The sequence below is a fragment of the Triticum aestivum genome, chromosome 5D (genome assembly GCF_018294505.1).
Source record: "Triticum aestivum cultivar Chinese Spring chromosome 5D, IWGSC CS RefSeq v2.1, whole genome shotgun sequence".
Taxonomy (NCBI): Eukaryota; Viridiplantae; Streptophyta; class Magnoliopsida; order Poales; family Poaceae; genus Triticum; species Triticum aestivum.
Window position 1 is genome coordinate 305,111,823 of NC_057808.1, and position 17,352 is coordinate 305,129,174.

The following is a 17,352-nucleotide window of genomic DNA, read 5'->3' on the forward strand; positions in this document are numbered from 1 at the left end:
ACATGGGGACCACATGTACTTTCAACGGCGACGAGACCCGGCTCCATCTTCGGCCTGACGAGGCGGGAGGAGGGAGCAGAGGAGCCACGGCCGCCCTCGTGATGACGAGAGCGCCACCGCGGGTGCGCCGCCCGAGCGGCGTCTCCACGGGCTCGGCCTTGACGTTGACGAGCGTCGGCGAACCGGAGGAGCGGGAGGAGGAGAAGGAGGAAGAGGACCCGGCCGCCATGCGCCTCGGCAGCCACAGGCCACCGCTCCAGCAGGGAACCTGGGCCGAGGCCGCCGGGTACTCGAGCGGTGGCTCGTTGCCGCCCTCGAGGTGCTCGAGGACGTAGTGGAGCGTGCGCCCAGGGACGCCCCACCACAGGCGGCGACCGTCGGCGTTGTGGCGCCCCCTCACCGGCGCATTGTTGGTGGAGGCGACCTGCTCCTCGTGGCGGCGTTGGAAGTACGCCGCCCAGCTGGCATGGTTGTTGGCGGCGTACTCCAGGCGGCCGCGCACCTCCTCCACCAAGTAGGCCCGAACGCGCGCGATCTCGCCGTGGAAACTGTCGGCGTCGGGCTGCGGGGGTCGGGGACACCTCCGGCGCTGAGCCTCCACCGCCCCGACACGCGCATGTCAAGCGGCGCCGGGTAGTTCGCCTCATGGAGGAGGTACGCCTCCCACTCATGCAGGGTGCGGGGCCGAAGTCGTTGGCCGACGCACCGTCGCCGGGGAAACGCTCTCCCATCGGCGGATGTGGACGCGATGGCTGGAGATGGGGAGAGAGAGATGAGATGGGCGTCAGCGACGAGAGAAGACTGCGGGCGAAGGGGAGTACATCCATCGGCGAGGGAGAGGGTGGCTTTTTATAGCCGTCGGGGGACGGCAGACGTGTGTATACGCGTGGCGGGAGGGGAACGGCGCGTCGCCGCACCATCACTGCGTCGACCGTGAGGAATCAATGGAAGGCTGACCGACGACAGCCTTGGCATTGATTCCCCGCGGGAAAACTAGGCGATGAGAAAGACAAGACGCGGCTGGTCGCTGACTCGGCGGACCCATCAGGCTTTCTCGCCAAAAACGCGTCCCAACGCGTCGGGTTCGACTTGAGTCCGCCAACATTAATTTCGGCCCTAACCAGCGAAAAATGAATTTCTGAAGACGGCGATTATTCCTGAGGGGAGGGAGGGGGAGTGGAGATGCTCTTAGCTCCGCAAAGCTTACAGAACAAAGAAAAATACTAGGCCTACGAAGAGCTATTACGTAACCTACGAAAATCCCACGTCCATTGCATTTGCAGATTTGGTCCGCTGTGGAGCCTACTGCGGATTTGTTTATCGTATTCTATTGAATGGAATTGGGAGCTGTGTCGGCATAATTGTATTTTTTTATCCGCTTATTTTTTTAACATTAGTACAGACACGAGCGCTCATATACGCGTGCATACACTCATCCTATGAACGCACACACGCACACCCTATCCCTACAAGCATCTCCGAAAGACTGAGCCGGCATATCATCTTGAGATTTACAAAGTGGCCCTAGGCGCCTCGTCGTGGACGGGAACGTCTCCCCCCACTAAATGCGCATCATCGAAAATCCTAAAATAAATCCAGGAACAAGAGACTGTTTGGATTGTGACTATGTTTGCCTTATATTGCCACATTATTTTTTGCCACACTTGCCTAACTTGAGTTGTTTAAATTGTTAGCCACACTTTGGCGTGCCTAAGGGAATCTTACCATACATTTTGTGTCTATGACATATGGGGTTCACTGCTCATAATTTTTTTTTTGCATTAGGTGTGGCTAGAACCAAACACTCACCTAACTTGGTCAAACTTGCCTAAGATGGGGTGTGGCAAAATGTGGCACTATGTGACTGGAAATCAAACAGCCCCTAAATGCGAGCACCAGGATTTGAACCTGATGGATTGGGATACCAGAGTCCCTCTAACCATCCAAGATTGGTTGGCCTCACCCGCCCATTTGGCGGTATTAGATATGGCTTGCTTGATTAGGTTTGGTGGAGTAGTATATTTCTTTTGTCTATAGCTAGGCCGCCGGAAATACATAATGGTACTAGCCAACCTCGTTCAGCATGGCATGGCATCTCCATCAATTTTGCCAACCATTGTTATCTCTCGTCTCTTGGGAGGAGGAGACGGCGTGGTGGCCCGAGAAACGGAGATCTGCCTCCTGACAACAACCACATCTGGCTGATAAATTCGGGCCCGCCGGCTCCATGAGCACCGGCGGGCCGGCCTCGAGTATGACTAGTATTAATCGGAGAGTTGATCATGACGACTCGTCTGGCGCCCCTGCCGCCGGCGCTGGCGGAAGCACCAGCGGCAGCGGGTTGTCGCCGACAGGGCGGTGGGGGAAGCCGGTGGGATCCATGAAAAAGTCGAGGCAACCCATCATCACTCGGGATGACCCCAACATGCTGAAGACGCACTTCCTAGAGATCGCCTCCGGAGCAGACATCGTGGAAGGAATAGCCAGGTTTGCGCGCCGCCAGAAGTTCGGGGTGTGCGTGCTCTCGGGCAGTGGCATGGTCGGTGATGTCACGCTGCGCCAGCCCCTGTGGCCGGAGGGCTCCACCGTCACACTTCACGGCAGATTCGAAATCCTTTCCCTCTCAGGCGCCTTCATGCCGCCGCCGTGTCCTCCCGGCGCCAACGGCCTGACAATCTACCTCGCCGGAAGAGAGGGTCAGGTCGTCGGAGGCAAAGTCGGCGACGCCCTCGTAGCTTCCGGCACGGTCATGGTCGCTGTGACCACCTGCTCTAACATTACCTACGAGCGCCTCCCACTCGTTGATGACAAGCCCGCCAAGGCAGCAGCAGATCCCGATGAATCACCGGCGGGAATGGCTGTCGCGCAGGGATTGCTGGTCCCCAAGTTCGACGACTTGTCACCGGACCTGATGCCGAAGGAGGAAGGTCAGATTAAATCCGTGCGCCCTATAGATTTATTGTTCATTTGCTTTTTTTTTTGTTCACATATAATCAGGGGCGGAGCTAGGTTGGTTCAACGGTGACAAACTGAAACCAATGAACTACAGCAAATTTCTTTGTAAACTAGTGATGCAATCACTGGGATGAAGCACCAGCTTGTGCTTCAAAATCATCTTAGTCTTGATGTTCCACATAGGCGCCTAAGATTGTGCAGCAATACAATAAAAATTACAGTAGCTTGTAAAAGCACTGCTAAAAGATTAGCTTGTGAAAACGATAAGAAACTCCTTGAACCACCACTCTCAGTTGGGATCCAAACTAACCCATCATCTCCCATCCATCGATTGTTCCCAGGCAAGATGTCACGCATCAGTCATCACCACCAAATAAAACGTAACACAGGATCATCAAAACGTTGTTTGCCTTCCCAAACTTCCAAACACACAGGCCTCTTTCATACAAGTATCTGGATTTGTTTTAGATGAGAGACATGTTTGGTGCTTGCTATATTCCTCTCCAACGCACGCTGATTCAGTGGATAGCAGTACAAGTTGCTGGAAGGGGAAAACTTGGAGAGGAGGAAGAAGAGTTCAGAGAAGAAAGGGGTACAGGTACAGCTAGCAACTTTTTTTATTTTTGAGACAAGGTACAGCTAGCAACTACAGCCAGGGCCACCGCCTGTCGCCTTTTCACGAATACGCAAAAGGCTTGCGTATCATTGCATTGATAGGTAAAAATAGTTCATACAGACATGTTACATGTTACAAGGGGGTGAGGCTAGCCAACATGTGCACAAGGATGGCATGCTAGGGTAGCGTGGACGCAAGGAAGGAGAGGTGGTGCGTCGGCCACCACGAGGGTCCTAGGCTACGTCTTCGGGATGATCTGCGCCAAGTGCGTGGCGCTCGCGCGTGCCCAAAGTCTTGCCTCATCTCTGATCGCGTAGACGGCGCGGCAAACGGAGGGCGATCGCCGTCGAAGGTGCAGCCATTGCGGTGCTTCCAGAGCCACCAGGCAGTGAGGATGGCGACGGAGGCGAGCCCGCGTCGAAGACAGCGCGGAGAGTCGGCGATGGCAGAAGCGAGCCAGGCGGCGAACTCGTCATCGTGGCTCGGGATCGTGGCAGTGGATCGACACCAGGAGAGTACCTCGTGCCAAACCTGGCGGGAGAAGGAGCAGCCCGCGAGCAAATGCTGCATGGTCTCGGGTTCTTGATCGCAGAGCAGGCAGAGCGGCTCGTGTGGCAGGTCGTGGCGCGCGAGGCGATCTGCTGTCCAGCAGCGGCCGAGCAGGGCAAGCCAAATGAATAGCTTGATGCGCAGTGGAGCCCAGGTTCGCCAGGTGAGACGCCAGTGCGGGTCTTCGATGGATCCGGAAAATAGAGATTGGTAGCAAGAGCTCGCGGTGTAGGAAGCAGAGCTGGTCCATCACCAGGAGAGCCTGTCTGGCTTGTCGGAGAGCGTCACCAGGCGCAGGCGGCGCCAGAGGGACATGTACTGCGTGGCCATCTCGACGCCCAGCGCCCCATGAATGTCCGCGATCCAGGCACGCTCGTGCAACCCATCACGCACGGAAAGAGTCTTGCGGCGCCGCTTCGAGACCCTGGCGTGGGCCAGCGGCGCGATGTCGGAGATGGACTGGCCATCGAGCCAGTGATCCTCCCAAAACTTGCAGGTGCGCCCGTCGCCAATGTACCAGCGTGTAGAGGCCCGGAAGATAGCGTGGACCTCAGGGGAGTGGGGGATGTGCAGATGCTGCCATGGGCGCGATGGGTCCGTCTTTTGGAGCCACAGCCACCGGGTGCGCAGGGCGACGCCCGCAAGGTAGAAGTCCGGCAGGCCAAGGCCACCCAGGGCGATGGGACGGCAGACGCGGCGCCAATTGACGAGGCAGTGGCCGCTGCTCGCGTCCTTGCGTCCGTGCCAGAGGAAGCAGCGGAGGAGGCGGCTGATCTGCTTGAGGACAGTTGGGTTGATGGCCAAAGCGAGGAGCGTGTGCACCGGCATTGCCGCGAGCACGTGGCGACAGAGCGCCAGGCGGTCACCGCGCGACATCATGGAAGCCCACCATGGAGAGAGCCTGCGGTCACCGCCTGTCGCCTGATCCTTGCCCGGATGCCGATCCGGTCACAGCTGGGAGATTAAGTAGTTGTGCTACAGTCATCCTCCACCATGGGCTGAAACATGTAGTTGATCCATTGCGGCCCAAAGAACTTGTGGCGGTCCTTTGTGGCCTGTTGTTTTGATTAGGTGTGTGACTGATGGTTCTGGTAGGGTCGCAAACACCCTCTTCTCCTTCAGAATTGACTTCTCCCCAAGCCAGCGCCGTTGGGAACCGTCACCGTAGATCTTCGAGGTCCTCCGAAGTGTCAGACAACCCGGTTGCCTCGGGCCACTTGACAAGAGCTTGTTCTTGCATCTTGCATGCTCCCGGGCGCCAACATCGTTCCAATAGCACTCTCACCTGGGGTTAAGAAGCGCCGCAGTTGAGAATAAGGCCCGAAGTATTTGAATGATAACTTGTGGTTGGCTCATGTAGCCACGGCAAGGTTTTTAAGTCGATGAGTCAACGAGTAGCTCGGGGGGTGCGACTCTAGACTAGTCGTGACTAGTCTAGACTCATGGTGGAGGATCGACATGCGACGAGTCGACGTGAGTTAAGCAGTAGGTAGTAGGTACAATAAAACCAGCCTTGTTCTTGAGTGGTTCCAATTCAGCCCTCAACTCTTCATCATGCACAATCACCCTTGTTCATGCACAACCAAAGGAGCAGCAGACCAGCAGCAGCAGCAACCAGGGGAGGAGCAGGCCAGCAGCAGCAACCAGGAGAGGAGGGGAGGAGCAGGCCAGCAGCAGCAACCAGGGGAGAAGGGGAGGAGCAGGCCAGCAGCAGCAGCAACCAGGGGAGGAGGGGAGAAGCAGACCAGCAGCAGCAACCAGGGGAGGAGGGGAGGAGCAGGCCAGCAGCAGCAACCATGGGAGGAGGGGAGGAGCAGACCAGCAGCAGCAACAACCATGGGAGGAGGTGAGGAGCAGGCCAGCAGCAGCAACCATGGGAGGAGGGGAGGAGCAGACCAGCAGCAGCAACAACCATGGGAGGAGGTGAGGAGCAGACCAGCAGCACTAGCAACCAGGGGAGGAGCAGCAAGCCAGCAACCATGGGCGGCGGCGGCTGCCAAGGAGAGAGTTGGGTCGGGGGGAGGGGGAACTGATCTAGGTTTCCGGGGGGATGGTTCGATATATAGTAAAAAAACATATGAGGTGGGGCCCAAAAAAATTGAGTCGTTCGACCCAGAAAACACGACTAGTCGAGACAAGTCGCTCGAATCGCTCGACTCATCCCATGAGTCGAGTCACCAGGCTGAGTCGACCCTGCCAGTGCTAGTCGCTCAACTAGCAGCGACTCGAAAACAGATAGCCATGGATGTCTGAATATAAGGTTGGAGCTTCAGAAAATCCATATCGCCGACTTGGAATTGTCGCTCCGTCCAATGTTTGTCAGCTTGATGTTTCAACAGTTGTTTAGCGCGCACTAGGTATTCCTGCAATAATTGCTGCATCAACTTTCATTCCTCCAGCCACTCATTTAGGTCAGATATTGGTGTTGCATTAGCTACAGTGATTCCCAACTGTCTTGGTTCCTGGCCATACACCACCATGAAAGGAGTTTTGCCCACAGTGAAATGATATGTTGAGTTGTACAAAAGCTCTGCTAATGGCAACCACTTGCTCCAGTTCTCCGGGCATCTGTGGATAAACTATCGGAAATAAGTTTGGAGGCATTGATTCACCTGCTCCATCTGACCATCTGATTGAGGGTGATGTGAGGTGCTCATGCGCAATTCAACTTTCCATAACTTGAACAATTCCTACTATGAAGATTGCTTAAAGCGTCTTACCTCGTTGGAGGTGATGCGTATGTGTTTATATAGGCATGGGCTTATCCCCAAGATAAGCTTACAAGTTGTTCAGATTACATCTTGAGAATCAAGTCAACGCGATCGCTGGAATGTACAAAACTAATTTCCAATTTTCTATATGCAACTCTTTCTCTGATAAAGTGAAAATCTATCTCAATGTGTTTTGTTCTTGCATGGAAAACTGGATTAGCAGCCAGGTATGTGGCACCAAGATTGTCACACCATAAACAGGGAGCTTGAGTACTTCTTGCACCCAGCTCTCTCAGCATGGATTGAACCTAGATCATTTCTACTGTTGCATTTGCCAAAGCCTTGTATTTTGCCTCTGTACTTGACCTTGAAACGGCTTGTTTCTTTGCACACGAGGATATTAGGATAGGTCCCAAAAGTATTGTAAACCCACCAGTTGGACATCTATCATCTATACATCCTGCCAGTCAGAATCAGAAAAAGCACTGACAAGTGTAGATGATGATTTTTTGAAAGTTAGACCAACATTCATAGTATTTTTCACATATCTCACTATGCCTTTGGCAGCAGTCCAATGAACAGTTGCGGGTGCATGAAGAAACAAACATACTTTGTTAATAGCAAAAGAAATATCATCTTGTAAGAGTCAAGTACTAAAGAGCATCTACTAAGCTTCTGTATTTGGTGCCATCCTCTTGATTCAAGAGTTCTCCTTCTGTAAGAGATAGTTTTTCTGTGCTAGATAAAGGAGTTAGTGATGGTTTACATCCTTGCAGACCAACTCTTCATACCAGATCAGTTGCATATTTTTCTTGAGAGAGATGAAGTCCATCCTCATGTTTCTTTACTTCAATGCCTAGGAAGAAATACAAGTCTCTTAGATCTTTGAGAGCAAACTCTGCATTCAAATCCTTCAACAGTCATGTCACTGTCTCATCAGATGAGCTTGTACCAATGATATCATCAACATAGATAAGCACAAATATGGTTGTATTTGACTTATTATAAATGAACAGTGAAGTACTCCCTCTGTCCATGAACAGTGAAGTACTCCCTCTGTCCGAAAAAGCTTGTCAGCTTTTTCGGACGGAGGGAGTATCAGACATGGAAGGAACAAAACCAAGTGCTTGCAGTTTTTGACTGAGACGTGAGTACCATACTCTAGGGGCTTGCTTCAACCAATACAAAGCTTTATCAAGCTTGCACACATGAAAAGGTGCATTTTTATCCTCAAACCCAGGAGGTTGTTTCGTGTACACTTCCTCTTCTAGAACGCCATGAGGAAACGCATTCTGTACATCTAGCTGTCTAAGTCTCCATCCCTTGGAAACAACAATAGACAAAACAAGACGGATTGTGGCAACTTTTACAAGAGGACTAAACGTTTCCTCATAGTCTATGCCATATCGTTGTTTGAAACATTTAGCAACAAGTCTATTTTTATAGCAATCTATAGTTCCATCAGACTTTCTTTTGATTCTGAATACCCACTGGCAATCAATCAGCTTTTTACCTTGCTGTGTGGGAACTAGATGCCATGTTTTGTTTCTCTGGAGTGCCATGTATTCTTCATCCATGGACTTCTTCCACCTTGCATCACCAAGAGCTTCTTCAACAGTATTTGGTTCACCTGTAGAACATGCTAGTCCAAACTTGATTATATTTTTGTAATTGACGGGTTGAATTACCCCTTTTTGAAGTCGTGTACACAGTGTAGGTGTAGCAGGAATAGTCGCCGCAGACGATCCTAGTGTGTGCACAGAGGATCCAGGCGCTGCACCGGCTGCTGTGTCGGACGACCCCTAGGAGGATTCGCCAGCCGCTGTGATGGTCGGATCTTCTGTGACCGCGTTATGCAACACTAGTGACGTGGGCGGTGTAGAAGATCCTAGCACTAGCGGCTCATCACACGCCAATGGTTGCGTGGGCCATGTGAATCTGCTCCGGACCCGCGCCTGTCGGCTGACGCAGATGGTGACATGACGAATCTATTGACGATGGTTTTGAATTCCCCCACCCAGAGGGATGGAATTCTAGCGGATCGGCATGTCGGAGGTGAAAAGTGCTCTGCCTCTGTACTGCCTCGCGGATGACAACCAAAAATCCAGTAAAAGAGATATGAAGGTTCAGGATAATATATAGGACCAAGGGCATCGAAGAGAGTCTGAGGTTGCCCTACGGGCCCCCCACGGCCAGTTCGCACGACCAGGGACCTGGCCGTGGCACCATGCCATGTGGGTCCCACAGGGACCTCCCAGGCCTGAGTCTGGCTCTCTGGCTCTCTTCTTGTGAGATTCTGACATTCTAGCACTATGTATCTTTGTCCTTTCTTTTTTGGCTTTGTAAGTTGTTCCGCTGTAATCTCCTGGCCGGTTGAAGGCTTTGTTAATTCTAAGTCGGGCCCGCCTCAAGCTTTCTCTTAAAACTAAAACCACACTCCAATGGAAGTTTGAAGAGGATAAAGGCCTAGTGATCTTGTTCTAGTAGTCGCCTTGAGTTTTTTTTTGCCTCTGTTGTTTTCCCCTTTGATTTTGTTTCTTTCGTGTTTGTCCTTCCATTTAGTAGAATGTACTTATTGCTATTCCCTCCGATCCAAAATAAGTGTCATTGTTTTAGTTCAAATTTGAACTAAAACCACGACACTTATCTTGGTTCGGAGGGGGTACATGATTATGGCAAGACAACAATTGTTGGACCTTTGGAATACGAAAGAAAGAAGAGAACTCAATTTGTACCATAGCTATATACTTAGTTGCAGCATCTGCTAGTCAAATTGTGCATCGTTAAAAACTAGTTCAAGCTATCATAGCTATTGTATTGGTTGTTTGGTACACCCTGTTTCAAAATATAAGACATTTTGGCAGTTCAATTAAAACTGCCAAAACGTCTTATATTTAAAAACAGAGATACTACATTTTATATCATTTTCCAAGTAATAAGCTCTCCTGTTTCGCTGCAGATAACCTCGAAGATAAGCAGGCACTAAAGTACACAACAGAGAAGATGGAAAACGACGACACTCTAGAGCCATTACAAGGTAGTACATTGGAGCAGGTTCTTGGTAACCTCGGCCGTAAGCACAGATCGCAAAAGATGGAAATTGATCGTACTCCAGACTCTCCAGAGCCATCACATGATAGTGCGTTGGAACAGACATCATCACAGAACATGGAAACTGATCCTAGTCCAGAGTCAGCGATGAGTACCTTGGAGCAGGTACGTTTGTTATATAGGCACATGCCAATATTTGCACATTTTTTGGGAGAAAAGTCCACTTTTGCCTCTCAAACTATTTGGCGTCGCTCTCATTATCTCCTTAAAAATGATTTTGGGCCCACTCACCTTCTTAATCCACCTCTTCCTCCGGTCTGTGGAAATTATAGGAAGGGCGGAATATTCTGTTTTTATTGCAATGACCCTCACGGGGTATATTTAGAGTATACAACCTAGGGAGAGCTTGGAGTACAAGGCAAGTCATTGTTGGTTTAAACTAGTTCTTATCGCTATTTCTCCTTGCCTCTAACTTAAACATCATTACACTAAAAACATGGTCCATACTGGATCCCCCTCCCTACTATCTCCCAGTCAGATATCTGCCAACCCTTGCCTGTTTTTTCCGAGAAGGGGGTAGATCCACACCTCTGCATCAACTGATGCACACAACCATTTTTATTAAACGAAATAAAGTAGTTTGAGTATTTCATATTGCCAACTAAAAGCAAACGAAGAAATACCACAACCGCTCGGTAAAAAGAGATTACAGGACTCAACCGCATAATATATTTGTGACGTGCCAGCCAAACTGGTTGAATAACGCATGTGCAACCATCTCCAAACGGTTGCACCCAAAGGTCATGTGCTCATGAGCATCCCCAGGCTGAAAATTAAAGACCACAATACGAATTGATGTGACCTGCAAGATAACCTGCAACATGTGGGGTGGAGCACTCCTCTTATCAGACCTGTAGCTCCTAGTTTTCGGATTTTTTGGGCTGTGAACCCTTATCTCTCCAAAGCTTGCTTCCTGACCTTCTGCTTGACGGGCTTTGCATTAGGGTAGACATCAAAGTGGTGCTCATTCACTTTCATGAGAACACCGGGTATGTTGAATGGTTGCCATGCAAACACATCGACATTCACCCGCAGGAAAGCGATGAGCGCACTTTCTTATTTGCTGTCAAGGGTGGCACATATGGTGAAAGTGTCGGTCCATCCTCCTTCGCAGAATCTGCTTAGTTGCAGGTGCAACTTTGGCGGTTTTCTTTCTTTTGCCGACAGAGATTTCAGCTTCCTCAACGGGCGTGTTGCACTCTGCAGTGCGCTTCCCGGAGGTCTTGCCGGTTTCACTAGGCTTCTTCTTCTGTGTCTGCCCCCCGGGAACCTTCTCGGCAGGTGCAAGTGCCTTGCCGGCAGATGCTGCAACTGCTTCCCGGTACAGCTTGTCGGCACAGCTCATTGCATCCTTCTTGTCGGAATGGACTGTGATCATCTCCATGGGCCTTGACATCTTCAAAGTGTTGTAGGCGTAGTCTGATGCCGCCATGAACTTGGCCAAGGCGGGACGACCTAGTATCCTGCAGCTTGAACAGCTAAAGTGTAGATACCGAGAAACTCAGATGGGTTGATCTTACCGTCATACTTGTCCGGCAAGTCAGCTTTGAAACTCCAAGAAGAGGGCCAGCGAACTTGCGGCAACTAGTAAGTAAACGCTGAGTAGCCAGTGTTATACGACAAAGCTCCAGGGTACTCCGGCGCAGGCAAGTTCACTTTTGGCCTGGCGTGCCTCTCGGCGCCGGTCGATCCGCACACGGGCATCCTCTCCCTGTCGGTCCTGCAAGACTTGACGTTGGTCTTGCTGGCTCCGTGGATTGAACGAGGCCATGGATACCTCGTACCGAGCATCGTTGCGCCGGTCCTGACGTGTGCGGCATGTACGGCGCCGATGCGTGGGACGGCTCCCGACTCCTGGTTGGGCTAGGAGGAGCTCTGCCCCATTCCTGCAACGGTACCTGGTGACCACCAGGAGTATGGGATGGATCTCGACTCCTGTTTGAAGCAAGAGGAGCTCCATTCATGTCCTGTGGCGGAGCCTGTGGGTCACCAGAAGCACGGTGCATTGGTTGGCCGTGATCATCCTTGGAGCGCACTTCTGAAACGCGCTCATGATGATGGCCTAGATCTTGAGAGTCACAACATGGCGGGTCACGTTCGCCACTAGGACATGAAGGACCGCCCTTCTCCTGTGGTGGCCTTGGCGCGTCCTTCGCCGCTCCGCCCTTGGACGTCGCCTTGCCATTGAGGCTCGTCGCGCTCTTCTCACCGCCGGTCTGGTGACTCGGGTCGCCCGAACGACGAGGAAGTTGGCTTCCGCCATCACCAGTGCGGGGGTGTGAAGCTTGACTGCCTCTGCCTCCGTCCCCCGTGCACACGTGAGATGGCGTCTTTGAGGTGAGCGGTAGCACCCTTGGCTTTCTTGGGTGCCATGGATGAAGAAGCAGTTGTTGACGTGGCTGATGCAGATTCACGTGCGCGAAGCCTCTGCCTAGCGCGCCAAAGATGTCGTCCTACGACAATCTATGGGGCGAGAGAGCTCCTTCTACGTTCAGCGAGGGCTCGCAGCACACAAAGAGCAGCAACAATCATGAAAGCACTACAGCGTTTACCCAGGTTCGGGCCACTGTGAAGCATAAAATACTACTCCTGCTTTGGTGGACTGATAAATGTATGAGCCCTGCATTACAAGAGTGCAACCTTGCCGGCGTTGTGCTCGGGAGGTGCAGCTAGCTACTGTAAATGGGCAGGGGTTCGACCCTTGTAAAGGTAGCCACGGGCCTTCTTTTATAGATGAAAGGGGTCACCATAGTCGTAAAATGGTAATTATAGAGGGTGAATAGTGGTTACAGTGCTATCATACCTAACACTGACAGTATAGGACAAAAGCAATAAATGTGCCGTTAGGTGTCACACTGGAATGAATACTGGCAAGGGAGCACGGGTCCACCTGTACCGGCAGCTCATCTACCTCATATTATTGTGATGCGCCTCCTAGACGAATGTCAATAAAGTTAATCTTCAGGTGGTGGACCGTCGCGTGCCCCGACAAGCTTCACCTAAACGACTGTACGCTTGCCACCAGTCGACAAGATCCTGACAGGTAGGTGTGGCGAAGCAGTGGTGGAGGCTTGAGCTTGCCGGTCTTGCACTTGTTCATGGATGTATTTCGTATCACCTGTTGGAGATGCTCTAAGTTTGGCCAGCAACTCATCCGCATCCCTCTTGACGCATAATCTGCCATGCAGAGGGGTGAAAAATCGTCTTCACCTCCTACCTAACACAAATAGAGTTCCTGCAATTCCTTGAAAAAACCGATCGTTGCCTCCCATGCGTAGAATTTAGAGAGGTATGTGCAAAAGCACCATTTACACCATCAAAACTACATTCTAAAACCGGTAGGCGGTAAAGTGCGTCAACTTTTTTAGTATGGGGGTCAAGTCAGTCCTAATATGATTTAGGAGAGAATGAGCAAAAGCAATATTTCTGAGAGAGAATTGTTTTTTTTCTTTTTTTGCAATGAAAATACTTGCACACTGACAATCAGTGGATACAGGACGAAAGGCTGCCGCTTCAGAGAACCCTCTCTGCTATACAAGACCTTATCAAACGTGCTGACTGGTGGGTTCACAAGCATATTTTGGTTAATCAGGCTACCAATGACACAGTGTATTGTGCTGAAGATCTCTTGGACGAACTCGATTACTATGAGCTCCGAGACAAAATTGAAGGAAGTACATTGCGACCTGGATGCTTAGAGACTTGTGACATCAAAATGAAGAAAGTCAAAGGAGAGCTCGATGAACGAATGAACCTAACGGATCTCATTGGCATGCCTGATGTGCGGCAGCTGTTTATCGATGAATCTATTTGTCAGGAAGCCAATCTTTTTAAAGAGGAAAAAGCAATCTTTGGGCGTCAGAAAGAGTTGATGGAGTTGTTTGACTTGCTTGATTTTCAAGAGAACAGTCCAACCAGTGAGCAAGTCACTGCTGCAATCACAGTACCTGACCGTGATCAAGCAAGACCAGAAAATGTGTCTGTTTTACCAATAGTAGGAAGAAGTGGTGTCGGGAAGACTACTCTGGCCCATAACATTTTCAGAGAGAAGAGAGTTGGTGATCATTTTGACCTGCTAATTTGGATACGAGAAGAAGTTGATTAAGAAGTTGATACAATCTGTTGCTGAAAGCGAAATGAAATCTGACGATTTAAGCTATCTCCAGAGAATCCTAACCAATGGCATCATTCATCACTCGAGGAGGTTCTTGCTCGTAATCGATGACGCGCAGGAGGATATATGCCGAGAAGATTGCCATGAATGGAAGAGTTTCCTCGCCCCACTGAAATGTGCCAAATCAGGTAGTATGGTTCTGGTGACCACAAGGTCTCTCAAGGTTGCTGATCATGTTGGTACAGTGAAGCCTTTCGTGTTGGAGGGCTTACCTGAAGGAGTTCTTTGGGAGTTCTTTAGGATGCATGCGTTCGGTTCTGATAATTCTGACCGCAATACAGTGTTAGCGAGCATTGGCAGAAGTATGGTATCAAGGTTAAACGGTTCTCCTCTGGGTGCCAAAATGCTTGGACGACTATTAAGCCTGAAACATGATCCAATATACTGGAGAAACATCTTGGAAAGTGAGTTGTGGAAGCTACATCACGAGGAGAAGGAAATGATGTTCACACATGAAGGGGAGGAGAAGAACAGCATCAGCCCAGCCCTTAAGTTGAGCTACCAATATCTGCCATTCCATCTGAAGCGCTGCATGTCCTTCTCTTCTGTGTACCCAAGGGACTATGAGTTTGACGCGGAGACACTAGTGGATTGCTGGGTAGCAGCGGGCTTAGTGTTGCCTTATGGAGGAATGCTTGCACTGGATGTGGGCCATGGGTATTTCCAGCAGCTTGTGAATCGATCCTTCTTTCAGAAAGCTCCAACATCTTCCAGATATATCATGCATGATTTGGTGTACGCTATGGCACAGCAAATTTCCAGCAATGAATGCTTTGTGATAAACAATAGAGAAGACTTATCGAGAATTCCTCCCAATGTTCGTCATTTATCAGTTCTTGGCAGCAGTGGACTGAAAAGTAGTGATCTAGAAAGCCTGCACATGTACAAGACGTTGCGTTCTGTTATATGCATCAGTATGGACTCTGATATTGTCACTACTTCTGTTGCTGAAACACGGTTCAGTGATCTCGTTAACATTCGAATGCTCAGATTCATATCCTGTCAGCTGAAGGAGCTACCTGAAAATGTGGGCAACCTAATACATCTTCGCTATCTTGACATCTCTGCCTGCGATTTTGACAAGTTTCCGGATTCTTTTTGGCGTCTCTATAAGCTGGAAATTTTAGATGCTCGAAACTGCAAAATCAGAGATGTTCCCAAGGGTATCATCAAGTTAGTAAACTTGCAGAGAGTTAGACTGAAGGATGATCTTATGAGACAACTCGGTGTGTGCCGAGTATAGGTAATCTTGTCTTTCTTCAGGAGATGCCTTGCTTTGATGTCAGTGATGAGCCTGGGAGAAGAATTCAAGAATTAAAGAACATGAACCATATTCGAGGAATATTGGAGATAAGTGGCCTCTGCAGCGTCATGGGTATGGTGCAATCTGCTGAGGCTGAATTAGATAAGAAGATTTACATTGATACATTGATTCTGTCGTGGCACGAGTCGATCAGGCCTGAAAAGCACAACAGTGGCCAGGAGATGGAAGTGCTTGAAGGCCTGCGCCCTTGCTCCAATATCAAACATCTGGAAGTCAAGTTTTATATGGGCGATGGGCTCCATCCAAGTTGGCTCCATGAAGATGTGCTAAGCAGCTTGGCGTCGCTCTCGATCAGCTCATGTCCTAACGTTGCAACCCTTTTCGGCGAACCCTCCAGAACAGGCGGTAGCACCAGCAGCTCTACCGGGTTCCGGTCACTCACCAAGCTGTGCATTACCTGGTGCAGAAGGCTAAGAGGCCTTGACAATTTCCTGCATCCAGATAACCTGCCGGCGATCAAGGTGGTAAGGATCTCAAACTGTGAGGACCTAGCGTCACTGCCAACCAAGAGCCTTGGGGGCTTTGTTCATCTGGAGGATCTGGAGGTGTCTCACTGCTGGAGCCTCGACTGGGAGCAAAGCTTGGCCTTGCCCGCGTCGCTGAAAGTACTCAAGCTTGAGGCATGTGGGGAGTTCTCCGATTCGACGCTCAGCTGCCTCCGCGGCCTCGTCGCTCTTGCCAGCTTGGACCTACAGTTCTGCCCGAGCATCGAGTCCATTTGCACCGAAACCTGGAGCGGCCTAGTGTCACTGCAGAACCTGAAGATCGTATGCTGCCAGGGACTGAATTCGATTGGAGGACCAGGCTCGATTGCACGTATAAAAGACGTGGATATCAGGCACTGCCCCAAGCTGAAAGAGCTAGTGCAGCCGTTTCGTAGAGGCTGCTACTGCTAGCCAACGATGGTTATGTATTCTGCCGGCTCCTCTCCCCTGGCAGTTGCTCGGTTGATGTTATGTGTCTAGACTCTTTTTTTTTTTTACTCTCATTTTGTGTATCAAGGGGGACCCTTCAGCCTCTTTTATTTGTACTACTAGATCGTACGGCCCGGTACAACCCTGTTTGGCACACGCGTGGATCACCATGTTCTATTCTTCATCGATGGATGTTGTTTCTTTAGAATTTGTTTTTGAGGTGTCTTCCTTCAGAATTAGAGTGATTGACAAAAAACTACCACTTTAGGGGTTTGCGTCCCACAGAACTACCGCTTAAAAAAGTGACCGAAAACTACCAAAATTTTGTAATTTCGTGACTAAAAACTCCTCCCTCCGTCCCAAAATTCTTGTCTTAGATTAGGGTTGTATATCTAATACCAAAACATGACTTGATACATCCGTATTTAGACAAATTTAAGACAAGAATTTTGGTATGGAGGGAGTACCACTTTGAGATAATGTCCAGTTTAGACAATTTAAACGTGTTTATGACAGGCAGGGCCCATCTGTCAGCGTCAACCTCCTCCTTCTTCCTCCTTTCTCTGTGGCATTTTCCCAAACACCTTGTGTGCGCACCTGCGCGCCACCTCCGCCGCCGTCCACCGGGCTCAACAGGGAGGGCCCGGCGTCGCGCCCCCGCCTCGGCCTGCTGCTGCGCTCGCCTCGCACGCCTGCGCTGGCGCCGCGCGCCCCGCCAACCTCTCGCAGCTCCCTCGCTCCCCTGCGCCCCGCCATTGGCTGCCGCGCTCCCCTGCTCTCCTTGCTGATGCGTGCTGCTGCTGCTGTTGCATCGCAGCCCGCCGTCGCGCCACCCGCGCGTGCCCCGCCGGCGACTGGCCGCACCTGCCGAGCCGCGCCACCGCCGTCCCGCGCCGCTCCGCCCGCGATGCCTGTTGCTGCCGCTCCGGGCTGCTGCTGCTAGCCGCCGCCCGACGCCGGCGCTCGCCGCCGTCGCCCCGGGCCTCCAGCGCCCCGCC

General features: G+C 51.0%; 1 protein-coding gene across 1 annotated transcript; it reads left to right on the forward strand.

Annotated features, from left to right (window-relative positions):
• The first annotated feature begins 1,952 nt into the window (after positions 1-1,952).
• LOC123121367 (uncharacterized) lies at positions 1,953-16,508 on the forward strand. The gene is made up of 3 exons (XM_044541323.1): positions 1,953-2,927; positions 9,791-10,047; positions 13,439-16,508. Exons 1-3 carry the CDS (start codon positions 2,228-2,230, stop codon positions 14,045-14,047), a joined length of 1,566 nt encoding a protein of 521 aa, XP_044397258.1. The 5' UTR covers positions 1,953-2,227; the 3' UTR covers positions 14,048-16,508.
• Positions 16,509-17,352: the final 844 nt, after the last annotated feature.

Coding starts and splice junctions, on each gene's coding strand:
- LOC123121367 (XM_044541323.1), top strand. CDS start 2,228: ATGAGCACCGGCGGGCCGGCCTCGAGTATGACTAGTATTAATCGGAGA. Junction 2,928..9,790: donor CCTGATGCCGAAGGAGGAAG/GTCAGATTAAAT, acceptor GTTTCGCTGCAG/ATAACCTCGAAGATAAGCAG. Junction 10,048..13,438: donor CGATGAGTACCTTGGAGCAG/GTACGTTTGTTA, acceptor CAGTGGATACAG/GACGAAAGGCTGCCGCTTCA.